The sequence below is a fragment of the Mustela nigripes genome, chromosome 14 (assembly GCF_022355385.1).
Source record: "Mustela nigripes isolate SB6536 chromosome 14, MUSNIG.SB6536, whole genome shotgun sequence".
Taxonomy (NCBI): domain Eukaryota; kingdom Metazoa; phylum Chordata; class Mammalia; order Carnivora; family Mustelidae; genus Mustela; species Mustela nigripes.
In genome coordinates, this window is record NC_081570.1 from 19,964,268 (window position 1) to 19,979,132 (window position 14,865).

The following is a 14,865-nucleotide window of genomic DNA, read 5'->3' on the forward strand; positions in this document are numbered from 1 at the left end:
AGGTCATGATCTCAGGGTCCAGGGATCGAGCCCCGCATTGGGCTCTCTGCTCAGCAGGGAGCCTGCTTCCCCCTCTCTCTCTGCCTGCCTCTGCCTACTTGTGATCTCTGTCAGATAAATAAATAAAATCTTAAAAAAAAAAAATTAAGTTGCCAAGACCCAAGCATACAAAGGTATTCTGTTTAATAGTCTGCCTGGCCATACTTGATCGGCTTGCGGGTATCTCTATGGTTGATCCCCCCCCAATATCGCTAGGTCTGGGCCCTACCCTGCCCCCACCCGCCTGGCCTTCTCCTGTTGGCCCTGAGTCCTGGGGTAGGTGAGGTGTATCAGAAGCTGCTTGTGTCTTCTCCATGCAGCCATCCTTGGGTCCTGCCTTCTATCTCTGAGCTCTCATTCAGCCTCCTGTTGGCCAGGGGTGACTGGCATAGATCCTGCTCGCTGGGCCAAGATGGCTCTCCAGATACGGCACACCATTCCTCCCCTGGGGAGAGCAGGTTCAGTGCGGCTCAGCCAGAATATGGCCTACCCCACTGTCTGCCTGATGTGCCTCCTGCCCCCCGGGGGACACTGTGTCCATGTAACTTCCAGGGAGGAACTGAAGCAGACATGCAGCCTGGTGGGGGGGGTGGTCAGACTCTAGCCACCAAGAAGCCATATGCGTGGGTCCCTGGAGGGCTCAGGACATACCTGATGCGTGTATAGATGAGGTCATCTCGAGTGGCACAGGTCAGCAGGATATGGAGGGTGAAGCTGTGGTTCAGCAGCTGGTTGTGGACAAAGACCCAGATGCAGAAACAGTAGAAAAGAAAATCAGAGGGAGATGTGTCCAGAGACCCAGGTACTAGCTCTGTGGGGCTACTAATGTGCTACACGGCAGCCAACGCCCCTTGGCGCTTGTTTCCTCATCTGCACCATGGGGGGTACACTAAGTGGTCTTGTGTACTGAGATTCTCTGCATGAGGGAAAGAGTGAGAAGAGCTGAAAGATGGGCAGAGATGGAGTCTCTGGTGGGTGGGGGTCAAGGACTTGGCCAGCGCTCTCCCCCTCACCATCTGGATAGTGCCTGAATCCACATTCAGTCCCTGTAGCCACTGCACCAAGCCCTGGTCCACCGTGAGAGCAGCTGTGGAGGAGAAGTCAGGTGGTCAGTCCAGGGGTACCTCCTGGCAGAAGCTTCCTGGCACTTGCCTTGAGTGTTCTCCAGCTGTGGCACACTCACCAGGGGGCTCTGGGGCCAGGGTGCAGGTCCCTGTCTCCCTGTGTACCCGCTCCAGAGCTTGCTGCACCAGGGCCTGGCACTCCCGCTCCTTCTCGGCCAGGACCTCTCGGAGCCTGTAGGAGAGCGCAGAGGCGGGGCCAGTTCGATGGAGAGGAGAGGGAAGGTGAAGCTGGCCCAGAGGGCACAGGTAAGTCCCCTGGGCTTTACCTGTCAGTCTCTGCTCGCAAGAGGCCCAGCTGCACCACTGGGGTTGGGGGGGCCTTCTCTGGTTCCCCCGGGAGCCGGCTGATGGTCTCCTGCTGCTTGGACTGGGGTTCCTCCTCTGACCTCGGTGGGACCTCCTCTGTCTCCTCTTCTGCCAATCCAAGTGACTGGGGTGAGCTCCCGCAGGGAGAGAGAACGCCCATTTTGGACACTTCCCCAGACACCCGGCAGAGGGCGCACGGCTCTGGGTACCCAGCCATTCATTCCCGCCCGGGTTGAGCTTAACCCCACCACCACCACGCCCCCTACCGGCCCCTGGCGTGCATGTCAAGCCCCCAAGGGGGTCACACCCTCGCCGACAGGCAGGCTAGCTCCACTCCTGGGGTTACCTGGGCCCAACACGGCGAGGGCTACCCGCACCGCTCGGCTGAGCAGCGAGTCCAGCACGAACATCCAGTGTGGGCGGATCTGGCGCCGGCGGAGGATCTGCTTCACCTGGAAAGGGAGAAAGGGCGCGACGGGACTCAGAGGTGGGGCTCGAGTCCGAAAGGCCTAGAAAGTCTTGAGCCAGAGGTGAGTCGGGTAGGCAGGCTTGGGGCAGAGGGAGGAGCTGGGAAACTAGGACGGGATAGATGTCCCTTGCTTGACGGCTGTATCTTCACGGGGAAGACAGGCGACCTTGCAACAAGTCCTTGCACATTCCCAGGCACAGGGAGCTGACTACATCTTAGTGGGCAGCCCGAACCGCGAGAAGGCCCCCTCACCGCGTCCGGGAAGGCGAAGAGCGGTCCGTGCAGAAGTGCAGGCCGGAGGCCTTGGGCCCGCAGCTGCCCTTGCAGCGCCCGCAGCTCCTGGGCCAGCTGCCGGCGGTTGGGAGTGTGGATGTGCGCCCCGAGGCAGCGCAGTAGCTGTTCCACATGATTCCTGCCCAGCCGGGGCCCCTGGGGAGGAAGAGAGGTTGTCATGGGTGGGTTTCCCCCTGAGTCAAGAGAGTGGCAGGTGGGGGTGCAGGCATAGGGGAAGCCCTCTGCGGAATTGCTGGCCTGGCCTCACCACCAACAGGGGGAGGAGGGTGGTGTTGTGTGGCTGTTGGTGGTGGTGGTTGGGACGCGCACACCCACCTGTTCCTGCTTCAGGCCCAGACTCTCCGCCAGCGAGGGCAGCTCCTGCTCCAGCACCGCGGCCAGCATGGCCCTGCGCTTGCTCTCTTGGTGCAGCAGGCTCAGCCCGGAACTCTCCTCAGGGGACGTGGGCTCCTCGGCCCCCGGTTCCTCAGGCACCCTAGTGCAACCGGGGAGCTGTGGATGGAGGGCAGGTGGCCACAGCGCCCGGCCGCCTCCACCCCAGGGTCTGAATCCTGGCTCTTTTGAGGCCAGCCTCCCAGGGGTAAGAGAGAGGAGCCTGGTACTGAGGTGGCACAAGAAATGCAAGTCGGAGCCTCGGCGAGGAGGCCCCCACTGCCATCCTTGCAAGTGGTGGGAGGCACCCAGGGCCCTGAGGGGGGCTTCCCCCCCGGAGGGAGTACAAGAGCAAACCCAGGTGAGGCAAAGCCCCTCCAAGACCCTGGGTTCTCACCGGAGCTGGCTGGTATCTCCATAACTGAGGCAGCGCTTCGGGGGACTGGGTGGGTGCTGAAAGGGTGCCTGAGGGCGTGGGAATGTCTGGGGCTGGGTGGTCGGGTCAGCTGAAGGAGTGGGGCTGGCTGAAGGGGCATCTGAGGGAGGGAGGAGGCTGTCAGCCTGGGCCCCCAATCAGCCCTCCCACCTCCACAGCTCCTCTCCCTCAGCCCCGTGCACCCACTTCCTTCACCTGCATCTTACCTGAGGGCCGCAGTGCATGTCTTGGGGAGCCGGGGCTGCGGCTCCTCCTCCCCGGCTGCAGGAAGGGGTCCCCCAGCAGTGCTTGAGCACTGGCTCGGAGGCGGGGGTCTGGCTCAAACGTTCGGAGAAGAAAGGCTTGGGCCTCCGCTGACAGAGAAGTGGGCATTGGCGGATGCACCTTGTACATGCCCACCTGGGAGGGGTCAGGGAGGACGGAAAAAGGTCAAGTTTCGAGGTGTCCAGGGCCCGGTTTGTCGCCACGCCCCCCGCCCTGTAAGGGGTCTCACCTTAAACATGGCCGCCTGTGGGCTCCCTAGCTCATGGAAGGGGGGGCGGCCTGTTGCCATCTCGATAACAGTGCAGCCCAGTGACCAGATGTCAGCTGCCTTCCCATACCCTCGTGGGCCCTGGTCAATGATTTCTGGTGCCATATACTGGAGGGTCCCTGTGGTAGAAGCCGAGCCCTTAATGCTCATCTATGCATTAGACGACGTGGGGTGACAGGGGCTCTCATCCTCTAGCCACCAGCGCCCACCCTGAACTCTGTCATCCAGATAATCCCCACCACTTACCCTGGGGGTCAAACACCTATCCTGAGTTTCCTCACTCATCTTGGGCTCCGTCATGTTCCGACTCCCTCACGCACAGTACGGCCCACCACACATCTGGGACAGCGTCATCCACTCTGAACCCATCACACACTTCTGCCCACACTGACACTTCCTAGGCGCATTTCAGACACTAAATTCGCCATCGTGGACTACTCAAGCTCTAGTTCTAGACTCTATCACCTCACCCCCGGCACAGTCACTGGCCCTTGGTTCCATGTCCCACGAGGGCTCTAACTCCACAGCCAGGAGAAACACCATTCCCCGGAAGGTCCTAAGAGTTCTTCTGTCCCAGGTCAGCATCCCTACTCCCCACCCCACACCCCATTACCTGTGAAGGTCTCAGTGCAAGGTGTGATGCCCGCCAGCCTCTTGGAGGTGCCAAAGTCAGAAATCTTGAGCAGCCCACTGAAGGTGTTGATCAGCACATTGTCCCCCTGAGCAGAGTGGACCTTATGCTCAGTGGACGTCAGGCTGGGCTCCGGATGGCGGAACCGGACCCTGTCCCTGTATCCCACCTCCTACGATCGCAGCCTGACCCTGCCTCTGTCAACCTCCTCCCTCTGCCACCGCACTTATGACTTCCTGGGTGCTGGCACCTGCTTTGGCTTCAGGTCTGAAGTTCTCTCATTCCCTTGGGAGCCTCCCTGGTGAATTCCCCCACCCTTTGCAAAGGGGTCAGCCTTCTGAATGCAAATTGCTGTTCTCTGTCTGGACCCCTGTGTTCCCATCAACCCGCCACCAGCAACAGGACTCACTTTGATGTCTCAGGACTTACCTTGATGTCCCGATGCACTATGTGGTTGTCATGCAGGTAGCTGAGGCCCTGCAGGGTCTGGCGGGTGTAGAAACTGATGGTGCTCTCATTGTCCTGCAGGGGGCCCCACACCGACCGCAGCAAAGAGGACAGGCTGCCTAGGCAGAGGCAGTCCAGGATCATCATCACCGGCACCTCCTGACTCCGGCCTTCAGCTCTCTGCTCAAGGCCCAGGCACACCCCAGCCATGGCCCAGACTCCATCCCCACCCAAGTGCACAGTGTCAGCTAATTCTGAGCTACCCCACCCACGCAGGCTAGGATTCATTTTCCCCTAGGGTTCTCCACCCCCTTCCTGGCCCCATCCCCCTGCCCCACACTTCCAGTTCCACTGCCATCCCACACTGGGCACGTACCTCCAGGCACTTCCTCCATAAAGATCTTGAGGTAGCCGTCCTGGCTGGTGGAGCCCAGGTAGCGCACGATGTTCTTGTGGCGAAGGCGCTTGTGCAGAGCAATCTCTTCATGCAGGGGCTGAGAGAACCTGGGAGCGGGGAGCAAGAGAGGAACAGGCCACTTTGGGGAAGAGATGCTCACCCAGCTCCAGCGCCAGGCAGGCCAGGCCCCCAGGACCTGCCCCAGCCACAGGCCCCTCTCTGACCTTCTCCTCCGTATCACCCAGCCCACAGGCCCCCTCCAGACCTTACCACCCCGCGTGTTCCCTGCCATTCTGCCCACAAGACCCCTTCCCCTCGGGCCCTGGGCCCCTGCACACCGCACCTGCTGTCCCGCTCCGGGATCTCCTTAATGGCTATGCGCACCCGCGTGTGCCGCTCGCGGCCGGCGTACACCACCCCGTAGGTGCCCTTGCCCAGCACCAGTCGCTCACCCGTCTCCGTGTACTCATAATCAAACTGCGGGGGACGGGTGATATGGGGGCTCAGTGAGGCCCCCCAGCCCTTCCCCACCCCCACTTCCGGCGCTCCCAGGCCCTGCTCCTCACCTCCAGCACCTCCCCCACACCCTCTGCCTCTTCCGCGGGCGTTGTGGAATCCGGATTTGTCACCAAGGCTTGGATCAGGCCGCAGAACCTGAGGGTGGGGGAGGTCAGGCCGAGGGGAGGAGCACCTTGGGGGGAAACTGTCCCCTCCCTGGCCGAGAGCACCCAAGGAACATGTCCCTTCCCTTCCCTCAATCCCCGGGCACCCCAGCCATCCCAGAGGCCACGCGCACCACTGGCAGTGCCCCACGCTGGGGAAGCAGAGCTGCACATCCTGCGCAGGGGGCAGCGCGTAGAGGAAGCAGCAGCGCTCATCCCGCTTGGAGGAGCTGGGAAGGGAGGAAGAGCCACAGTGAGTGCTAGTGGGCCCACGGCACCCCACTCCGGGGACCCCGCCGGAGGCCTCACCTCTCACCTGACCCCGCAGATGGAAGCCACTGGGAAAGTCCAGCTGGAGGGAACGTCCTGGCAGAAGAAGCTGGGTCTGAGGAGGGTGCTGGGGGACTCGGAGAGTGGTTTGGGGAAGGGAGGCCCAGCAGTGACTTCACCTGGGGTTCGGGCTCCAGCAGGCTCAGGGTCACTGCGCTCACTGGGTCGGTACCCTGAATCTCCAGCCTGGCAGGCAGCAGCACCTTGTTCATCTCCAAGACCAGCACCTGCACATGATGAGGAAGGGGGTGGGTTAGAGAGGCCCCGCCCCTCTCCCAGGTCCCACAACCGCACTGGGCAGCCTCACCAAGCACTGGTCCCCTTGGGGACAAGCCATCTTGAGTGGCTGACAGGACTGCAGCAAGAAGTGGAGCCAGAAGTGGGCACGGTGCGGGGGTCCTTCAGGAAGCTCCAGCGTAGGTCTGAAGTGCTGGTACAGCAGGAAGGTTTCCATCATGGACACCAGGTACCTGCCAGCATAGTCTTGTCCTCAACTCAGCCCAGGCCCCAACTAGCACTGCCTGGGAGAGCAGACCGGCTTGGAGGCAGCCAGAACGTGGGCACCGGGTGTGGTGGGCCCTGGTCTGGAAGGGGCCATGTCACCGGCTCAGGACTTAGGCTAGAATGCGGGGGTACATGTGTGCAGGAGCAGGCAGCTGAGGCCGGGCCCAGACTGCAGAGGAGGCCACCTACCATATGGGAGCATCGAGCTTGTAGAGCTGCTCTGCGGCCAGCGCCACCTGGGCAAGGTCATTGGCGAGGATCTGAGCTCCCAGGTAGAAGCCTACATCCCAATAATACTGCATCTTCTCCACAGAGCCTTTTCGGGCCAGCAGGCAGCCCAGCTTCATGCCTGGGAAAGAGGGGTGTGGGACCTAGGGAGTGTGGCTGTGGGTTTGTGCAAAGCCCAGGTGTGGGCCACAACATCCATGTGGGCAGGAACACAGAAACAGGTGAGGGGCACCTGGGTGGCACAGTTGGTTAAGCATCCAACTCTTGGGTTTCACTCAGATCATGATCTTCGGGTCGAGAGATCAAGCCCTGCATTAGGCTCCATGCTCAGTATGGAGTCTGCCTGGGATTCTCTCTCCCTCTGCCCCTTCCCCTGCTCTGACTCCCTCTCTCTCTCAAATAAATAAATACATTGTAAAAAAAAAAAAGGTGAAAACTTAGGTATGACTCTCAGGTGGGAGTAGGAGCTCGGGCACAAGGAAGGTCTAGGGAACTAGTGTCTGTCAAATTTGGTGTGTAAGGAGCACAGGTGTGGGCTTTGGCACACTTGTGGCCTCAAGGGCTCATGAGGGCCCAGGACGGGTATGAGGGTCCAGGTGTGGGTTCTGGCAGGATAGGTCCAAAAGGGACAAGGCCAGGCTCCAGCCCGGTGTCCTCTCTGCCCGCGCTCTCCCCTGGCCCGTCCAGGGCTGGGACTCACCTATGAGCTGGAGCTCCTCAGAGTCCTCGAAGCGCTGGCCTGCAGCGATGAGCAGCACAGCCGCATTGATGCCCGAGTGAAGGCTGGGCTCTACGTCAAAAGCCTTTCGATACCTGGGGTGGAGGTGGGGGTGGGGCCTCAGGGCTGGCCCGAGGCCCACAGCCCCATTCTCCAGCCCACGGTCCACTTACCAGTGGTAGGCCTGCTCCCGGTACCCAGCATCCTGGAAGCCAGAGCTGAAGAACATGTCCTTGTAGACACGGCCGCACATGCAGCAGAGGTCAGGCACCACGGAGCCCTCGCTCTGGACCAGCGGCAGCAGCACGGCCAATGCTTTCTCCCGGTCCCCAGGCCTGTTCCTCCTAGGGAAAGGGGAGCACGGGCCGGGGCCTTACCTGATGACCCCACCCCACTCTAGCCATGACCGCCTAGATCTGCCGACCCCCCAGGCGGCAGTCCCATGTACCATCAGTGGGATCCCAGTCAGCAAAGTCCTTGAACAGCACGAATCCCACTCAGCAGGGACCTCGCATGGCAGAGACCCATGTCCCTAGGAGGCTAGGACCTGAGCCTTGTTCTACCACTCACCGGTTTAGGGCAAACGTATAGTGGAAGCAGACGTTGTGCTGCTCGGCCACATCGCAGGTAGGCAAGGCCTTCAGGGTCTCTACCAGCTCAATGATGGCCGAGTAGTCCTGCGGAGGGGGACAGTGCACACTGGCACGATGGCCTCTGGGGGGGGGGTCCCATCGCCCCCCCAGGCACTAAGGGAAACCTTGAGTTTGGGGCCCCCTCCCATCCCTGAAACCCCATCTTCCCACCCCCACACCTGACACAGAGAACCCGCTCTGGGCCTCCACTTTCCCATGCTGGGAGACAGTGACATGATCGACCCCTATTACAGACAAGGAAACTGAGGCTCAGAGACATGAGCCCCCTGCTCAAAACCACCAGCACATGAGTGGCACAACCAGGAGAGGGAATGGGTCTTTTCTGAAGTGGGGTGCGGCTGCCCCACCTGGCTTCCTGTGCGCCACACACCTGCACGTCGCGGTAGGAGAGCAGCAGGTTCATGACGATGTCGGGGCTCAGCAGCTCCACGCTGTCCAGCCTCCGCTGCAAGCGAGCCAGCTCCTGCCGCAGCTGCTCCCCGCAGAAGCGCTCCCGGGCCCTCCGGATGTCCTGCCGGATGGTCTCCCGGAAGTAGCCACTGAGGGCCCCGGCAGAGGAGGGAGGGAGGGAAGGGGAGAGAACGATGGGGCCTGTCCCTCAGCCAGGCCTGTTGTGCTCTCGCCAGCCTCCTCCTGGTGCCCCCTCTCTGTACCCCATTACCAAGAGTCGGTAGGCGTGGTCTCCAGCAGCCGGACCAGCCGGCCCACGAGGGGCGTAAGCAGGGCCTCGGTGCCCACCCCGGCCTGGACCAGCCCATCAGCCAGTCCCCTCAGGAGGCCCGCATCACCGCACAGCACTCGGCCTGCGGCTGTCACCACATAGGGAATCAGCGTGTAGCTGCCGACACAATCCTGGGGGGAGGGAGGCAGCAATCAGGGCAGATCAGAGGTCAGCACCCCGTTATAGAGCGACAGTGAGGAGGTGAGAGGTCAGCACCAGAGGGGACTGGAACAGCAGAGAAAGGGCACACGTCGTGAGCTTGGCAATAGGGAACAGAAGGCCACATGGATGTCAAGGGAATTGGGTCAGAGGTGACTGAGGAGGCCAGGAAAGGTAGTGGCGGTGGAAGGGCATAATGGAGCGGAGAGTGGATTCTGCTCACCGAGTTCTTCTGGAAAACATCCTCCTGCAGAGGACAATCCAATCAGTATCCTGGGTATCCGCTGGCCCCCTGCCCCCGCCTACCCCCACCCCCAGACACCCCGCCTCCTACCCGAAGGGCCTGCAGGTCCGGGAGGTCAGCCTGGGAGCAGAGCAGCACGTTGTTGGTCATGCTGAAGCTCTCCCGCACACCAAGGTGGTAGAAGAGCGAGGGCTGCGCCAGGGAGCTGCTCACCTCCAGCACCACCACGTCTGTGGGGGCACAGGCGGAGGCCCTGAGCCCGGAAGCCCAGCTCCGCAGGCAGGGGAGGAGCCTGGGAGGCTGTCCTGGCTTAGATGGCCTCCCCATTTGACTCCAGCAGGGTACAGTTTCGCTCTGGCCTCAGTTTCCCCTTTCTAGGTCCCTCTGGCTCTTACACAGAACGGATATTATCTGCGGTGTTGCAGGAGAGGCTTGAACTCCACGGGCTGGGACCCTCATCCCACTGCTTAGAGCCTGCGAGTACGGGGCACAGTGCTGTGCCTGTGTGTAGAGCTGTTTCTATCTCTGTGTGTGACAGTGTCTGTGAGGGCCGGTGTGTCAACATATGTGCGACATGGGAGTCTAAGGCTGTGTGGGTCTTTGTGTCCTCGAGGTCGAGTCAGCCTTCATCTTTAGGCTGTGAGTTTAGGGCCGTCAGATAAGCTTGGTTCCCAGACTCCTGGATGAACAAATAAGTGTCGGGGCGGGGCGCCCAGATTGGCGGAAGGGAGGGGTGACCAGCACGGGACTAGCCACCTTTCTGGCCCCGCCCCCTAGCAACCCTGCTCGGCCTCCAGCTCCGCCCACTACCTCGCAACTTCTGGGGCCTCATAACCTAAACTTCGCCCAGAATCCCGCGCCGAAGGGTCCCTTCGTTTCTCTTTCTGCCTCTCTAGACCGAGCCTCGGAAGTAGTGTGTTACCGCCCCTGGACTCCAGCGCCCCCCCAAGGACCGCCCCTTTCCCTAGTCCAAGCTCCACCTCCCCGGATCCGCCCTCACGAGCTCCACGCGAGATCGACTTGAGGCTCAGCCCTCCAACCCCACTCTTGAGATACTACACTCTGACCGGCTCCCAGCCTCGCCGCAGTCCTAACCCCGCTCCCCAGGCACGGTGCCGACTCCAGAGTGCTTTAAGCCCCAACCCTGAACCCCGAAGGCTCCGGGCCTGGATCCACTAGGTCCCAGCCCGAGCCCGGCCGTGCTCCAGATCCCCTAAATTCCGCTTTTATCATGCCTCTATCTCGAACCCCTCAGCCTAGCTCACTTTGTGCCCCCCGGACCCCAAACCCGTCTCGAGGTCTCCCCGGCGTCGCCGAACCACGCCCCTTTCGGCCCTCCTCCGGACTCTAAGCCCCGCCCCGGGCCCGCCCCCAGCGCGAGCTCACCCGCGTTGTAGAAGGAATCCAGCGCTGCCGTGTCTCCCAGCGCCAGCGTCCCGAAGGGCAGGCTGCGCAGCTGCGGTCGCGGCCGCGGCCCGGAGAGCTGCGCGCAGGCCTCGCGCAAGCAGCGCAGGGGCAGCGGCTCCGCCTCGGACTCCACCCCGGGCTGCGGCTCCCGGGTCAGCACGTAGACCACGCTGAGCGGCCGGCTTCGCGCGTAGCCCCGGCCCGGGGGAGCGGCATGGGGCCGGCCCCGGCTCAGCGCCTCGGCCAGCGGGTCCTGCCAGCAGCTGCCAGCGCGCTCCAGGGCTCCGGACCGCAAGCACGGCCCTGCCGTGCGGGGGCGCTCGGGTGTCGGGCGCCCGGCTGTGGGCACCCGGGGAGGGGCAGGAGCCAGTGGCTACGGATCCAGGGATCTCAGGATCGGGAACCTGGTACAGGATCTGGAAATCCAAACTCTTGCCAGAAGTCCTGTTCCGGGATCTGGAGCCCAGGGCGAAATCCGGGGTCCGACTTGCAAGGTCCTGAGGATCTGAAGTCGGGGATTGGGTCCAGAGAATCTGGGACATCCAGTGATCCGCGGCCCAGAGTCACGTAGGGGATCCCGGGGTACCGGGACACCGCAGGAAAGAGTCTGCCGTCGCTCTCCCCTGCCCTCACATGTAGGGCGGGCCCAGCCCTTTCCCGGCCAACTGGGAAAGCTCCACCCTCGGCCCTGGGGCAGCGCCGCTCCCTCGCGGCCCCAGGACTTGGCCTCTCCCCTCCCTCCTCTACCGCCAGAACCACTGAGACTGGCGGCTTCCGGAAGAGCTTGTGCCCCCGCGCAGGCCAACCAGTGTGGATGGCTCAGAGCGGGCACCTAGGGGATGTGTGCCCAGGCCGGGACTAGGGGGGAGTTGGGAACTGCAGGAACTGCCTGGCGGGGATCTGTTGAATGAAGGCATCTCCAGAGACAGAAGGGTGTGCAGAACACATCAAAGAGCCTACATCCTTTGGGGCCCTGTTGTGCAGGTGGGGAAGAACCCGAATGGGGGAAGCGGGCTTCTCAGCCTGCCAGGAACATGGTACTTGGCATCTGAGCCCAGGCCTTGGCCCTTTCACCAGGGGGAGCTGCTTTCCCCATAATCTAATCTGCTGACCTCTGACCTCCACCCAAACATGACCATGGGACCTGAATCCCCATACAAACATTTCTCTACCCACCTGAAGAAGATCTAGAAACCTCAGCACTTGAGCTACCACAACGGCACAGCTCCCCAAATCCCTAGCCTTCCAGTGTGAGTTAGGGAGGCCACAGTCGGGTGTAAAAACCTCAGTGGGTTCTGGAATCAGGACCTGGGGACTCAGTCTCCAAGCTCACTCACCTCCGTGACAGAGCAGTGTGCAAACCCAGGACCACCCATCAGGCTGGAGTTATCACAGTCTTAAGTGTGTGTTGCTCGGCCAATTTCTAGAATGTGAGTCTAGCAAGTTAACTGCTTGGTGACTGTTACCCTGTGGAAGTAAAATGCACCTTCCCTGGCTTGACTCGGAGTTCAAATCAGCCCCGAATGGGACAGGCAGGAAGTAGCAGGGAATGAGACTTGGCTCACAAGAGAGGCAGGTGTGGAAAACAGATGTCTTGGAAGGCCCAGACATGGGTTAACAGGGTGAGATGCTGTGCAGGTGTCCCCACAAAACCATCCACCTGTAGGACCTGGAGGGCACCGGGGGCTGTCAGTGGATGCTTGAATCCTTCCAACCCCTCCACTACATGCTCCTCTGACCTTGGCTTGCATACCTCCAGGGGTGGAAGCCTCACTACCTTACGAGGCCAACCCTTCCATCTTCCTGACTGGAAGGAAGGTCTTCCTTGAATGGAGCTGAACCCTGTGTCTCTGCTCTGCCCTTCTGGGTTTTTTCCCAGTAGCCAGAAGAATCCTACAATTCAGGAAAGCGTTAAAGTGATTTTTTTTTTAAAGATTTTATTTATTTATTTATTTGACAGAGAGAGAGATTGAGAGAGCACAAGCAGGCAGAGAGGCAGGCAGAGGCAGAGAAAGAAGCAGGCTTCCCACTGAGCAAGGAGCCTGATGCGGGGCTTGAGCCCAGGACCCTGAGATCATGACCTGAGCCGAAGGCAGTGGCCCAACCCATTGAGCCACCCAGGCGCCCCAAAGTGATTTTATTTTTAAATGAGGACAGGTGAGCAGAGGCAGTTAGCAATGGGGAGGGTAGCTGAGGGTCCGGAAGCTGTACAGGAGAGATAAGGGGATGGGAGAGATAAGGGGACCTGCTGCCAGGTTATCCTGGTGAGCATCACGTGAACCTTGCGGTAAGGGTGGCCCACGCCCTGGCCTGAGGCCCAGTCGGTGCCATACTTGGGGGCGGTGGCCTCCGAGAAACTGGACTGGTGGCTCGATCTGCCCCACCCGGCACCACGGACAATCACAGCACCCTTGCTCTTGCTTGCATCATGGGTGGTAAAGGGCTTCCCACTTCCCCATTATGGAAGCTCAGGAAGCCCCCCCCCCCCCCCCCCCCACCCCCCCCCCCCCCCCCCCCGCCGGCCAGGAGGGGGTGGAGTCATCCTGGAGTGGGACGCCATGCAGGCACCCTTAAAGAGATGCTCTCATAGGGGTCTCAGAGCAACCATGAGGTGGGTGTTAGCAGGCCCTGGGAGAAAACAGCAGCCCTTCGGAGCCAGAGGTTTTTCCCCAGATCACTTGGCCAGTCACAGGGTTACAGGCACTTGAACTCAGGACTGTGGCTCCAAAGCCACTAGCTCCTTCCCCTGACCCCCGCCTTGTCCCCTCCCCAAATCCCCAGCTCCCACCAGCAGCCTGAACAACTCTGCAGGGTCAGGTGGGACAGAGCAGGGAGGGACTTCCCAGTGCCTGCCCCCAGCAAGCGGCATCCTGAGGCGCCTCCTCATAACCACTTCCCTCTTGGAAGTCTCTCAACAGTCACTGTTTCTCTGATGAAAACGCACACACATACACACACCCAAAACCAAAAAACCCTTTCCCGGTTCCTCTTCCGAAGCAGATAACACAGACACTCAGCAGGGCCTCAGATGGGTCCCACAGCCTCCCTCCTCGCCTCCTTGCCCATTTTGCAGGGGAGGAAACTGACTTTTCGGAAGGCATTTGGCCAAGGTCACATGGTCAGTAGTAAGTGAAAGAGCCGTATTCAAACTCAGAACTTTTGCCTCCTGAGCCCAACGTGTTCACTCCTGCACCCTTCTGTCTCATGATTGCCATTTCTCAGATGAGGAGACTGAGGCCCACAGAGGGGAAGAAATTGCCCTGGGTCATTTATGGAGGCCATGGTAGCACTGGGAAAGGATCCAGACTCCCTCCTCTCCCTCCCCTTCTTCTCCTGCTCTGAGCCACCTTAGGGTCACGTGCCTGCTGTGCCCTCTGAGAACTTGCCCCCACCAGCTGGAAGCAATCTGACTCCCCAGGGAGGCAGGAGGCCTCATTGTGGGCAAAAGTGTGGTTGCCAATAAAGTCCTCCAGCTCCCCCTGCAGCTCCCAGGTCCCTGGGGGGAAGGAGGAGGCAGGGACAGAGGAATCCTCAGATCCCAGAGTATCAGCAAAATGCCCTCCCCAGTACCCCCAGGCTCCAGGGGCCCTGCTGGGAACTTACCCTTGCAGAGTGAACTGGTGCAAATTCTCATTCCCCAACCAGAATTTAGACTCCTGGCTCCCAAAACCTGCTTTGTAGGACCAAGAGCAGAACCATCCTGTTACTTCTGTTACTTCTGGAACACTTAGGGAGGCAGAGAAGGCCAACCAACACAGCAATTTGTGTTGCCAGTTTTCCAGGCTGGGCAGGAGACGAAGAGAAGCAGGGAGCAGTGGCCGTGGAGAGCGGGTTCACTGGGAGGGGTGGACAGACACCTGCCCCATCTTTGGATTGGGGGCTTGTTGATAACATGTGAGTCTGGGTGACTAACATGAGAGAAAAGTCGCGCCTGCCCTTGGAGGATGGTCAGTCCTGCTGGGAGTCCGTTCAAAACAACCTGCTTTGAGTTACTAGGAAAATCAAGATCTTATAGCAGAGAAGTCACTCCAGAGTCCCATGCTCACGTCCCAGCCTTATCCTGATGCCCCCCACCTCCCACTGCAAGCCAAGCAGTCCCCAGGCCCTACAGAGTTTCTTTCTTTCTTTCTTTCTTTCTTTTTTTTTTTAAGATTTTATTTATTTATTTAACAGAAATCACAAGTAGGCAGAG

General features: G+C 60.6%; 1 protein-coding gene across 1 annotated transcript; it reads right to left on the reverse strand.

Annotated features, from left to right (window-relative positions):
• Positions 1-181: 181 nt before the first annotated feature.
• MAP3K6 (mitogen-activated protein kinase kinase kinase 6) lies at positions 182-10,209 on the reverse strand. Its single transcript, XM_059376809.1, has 28 exons — positions 9,357-10,209; positions 9,246-9,269; positions 8,804-8,994; positions 8,513-8,681; positions 8,060-8,166; positions 7,663-7,833; positions 7,472-7,584; positions 6,733-6,892; positions 6,347-6,509; positions 6,159-6,266; positions 6,026-6,075; positions 5,844-5,939; positions 5,614-5,701; positions 5,391-5,524; positions 5,027-5,154; positions 4,633-4,769; positions 4,186-4,291; positions 3,534-3,691; positions 3,247-3,439; positions 3,002-3,140; positions 2,548-2,707; positions 2,191-2,367; positions 1,816-1,921; positions 1,430-1,577; positions 1,223-1,335; positions 1,053-1,126; positions 691-767; positions 182-484 (listed from the first exon to the last, which is right to left on the reverse strand). The coding sequence occupies exons 1-28, from the start codon at positions 9,591-9,593 to the stop codon at positions 394-396; spliced, it is 3,618 nt and encodes a 1,205-aa protein (XP_059232792.1). The 5' UTR covers positions 9,594-10,209; the 3' UTR covers positions 182-393.
• Positions 10,210-14,865: the final 4,656 nt, after the last annotated feature.

Coding starts and splice junctions, on each gene's coding strand:
- MAP3K6 (XM_059376809.1), bottom strand. CDS start 9,593: ATGGGGAGGCCATCTAAGCCAGGACAGCCTCCCAGGCTCCTCCCCTGC. Junction 8,167..8,512: donor TCTCCTACCGCGACGTGCAG/GTGTGTGGCGCA, acceptor CCCCCTCCGCAG/GACTACTCGGCCATCATTGA. Junction 5,940..6,025: donor GCTTCCATCTGCGGGGTCAG/GTGAGAGGTGAG, acceptor CTCCCTTCCCAG/CTCCTCCAAGCGGGATGAGC.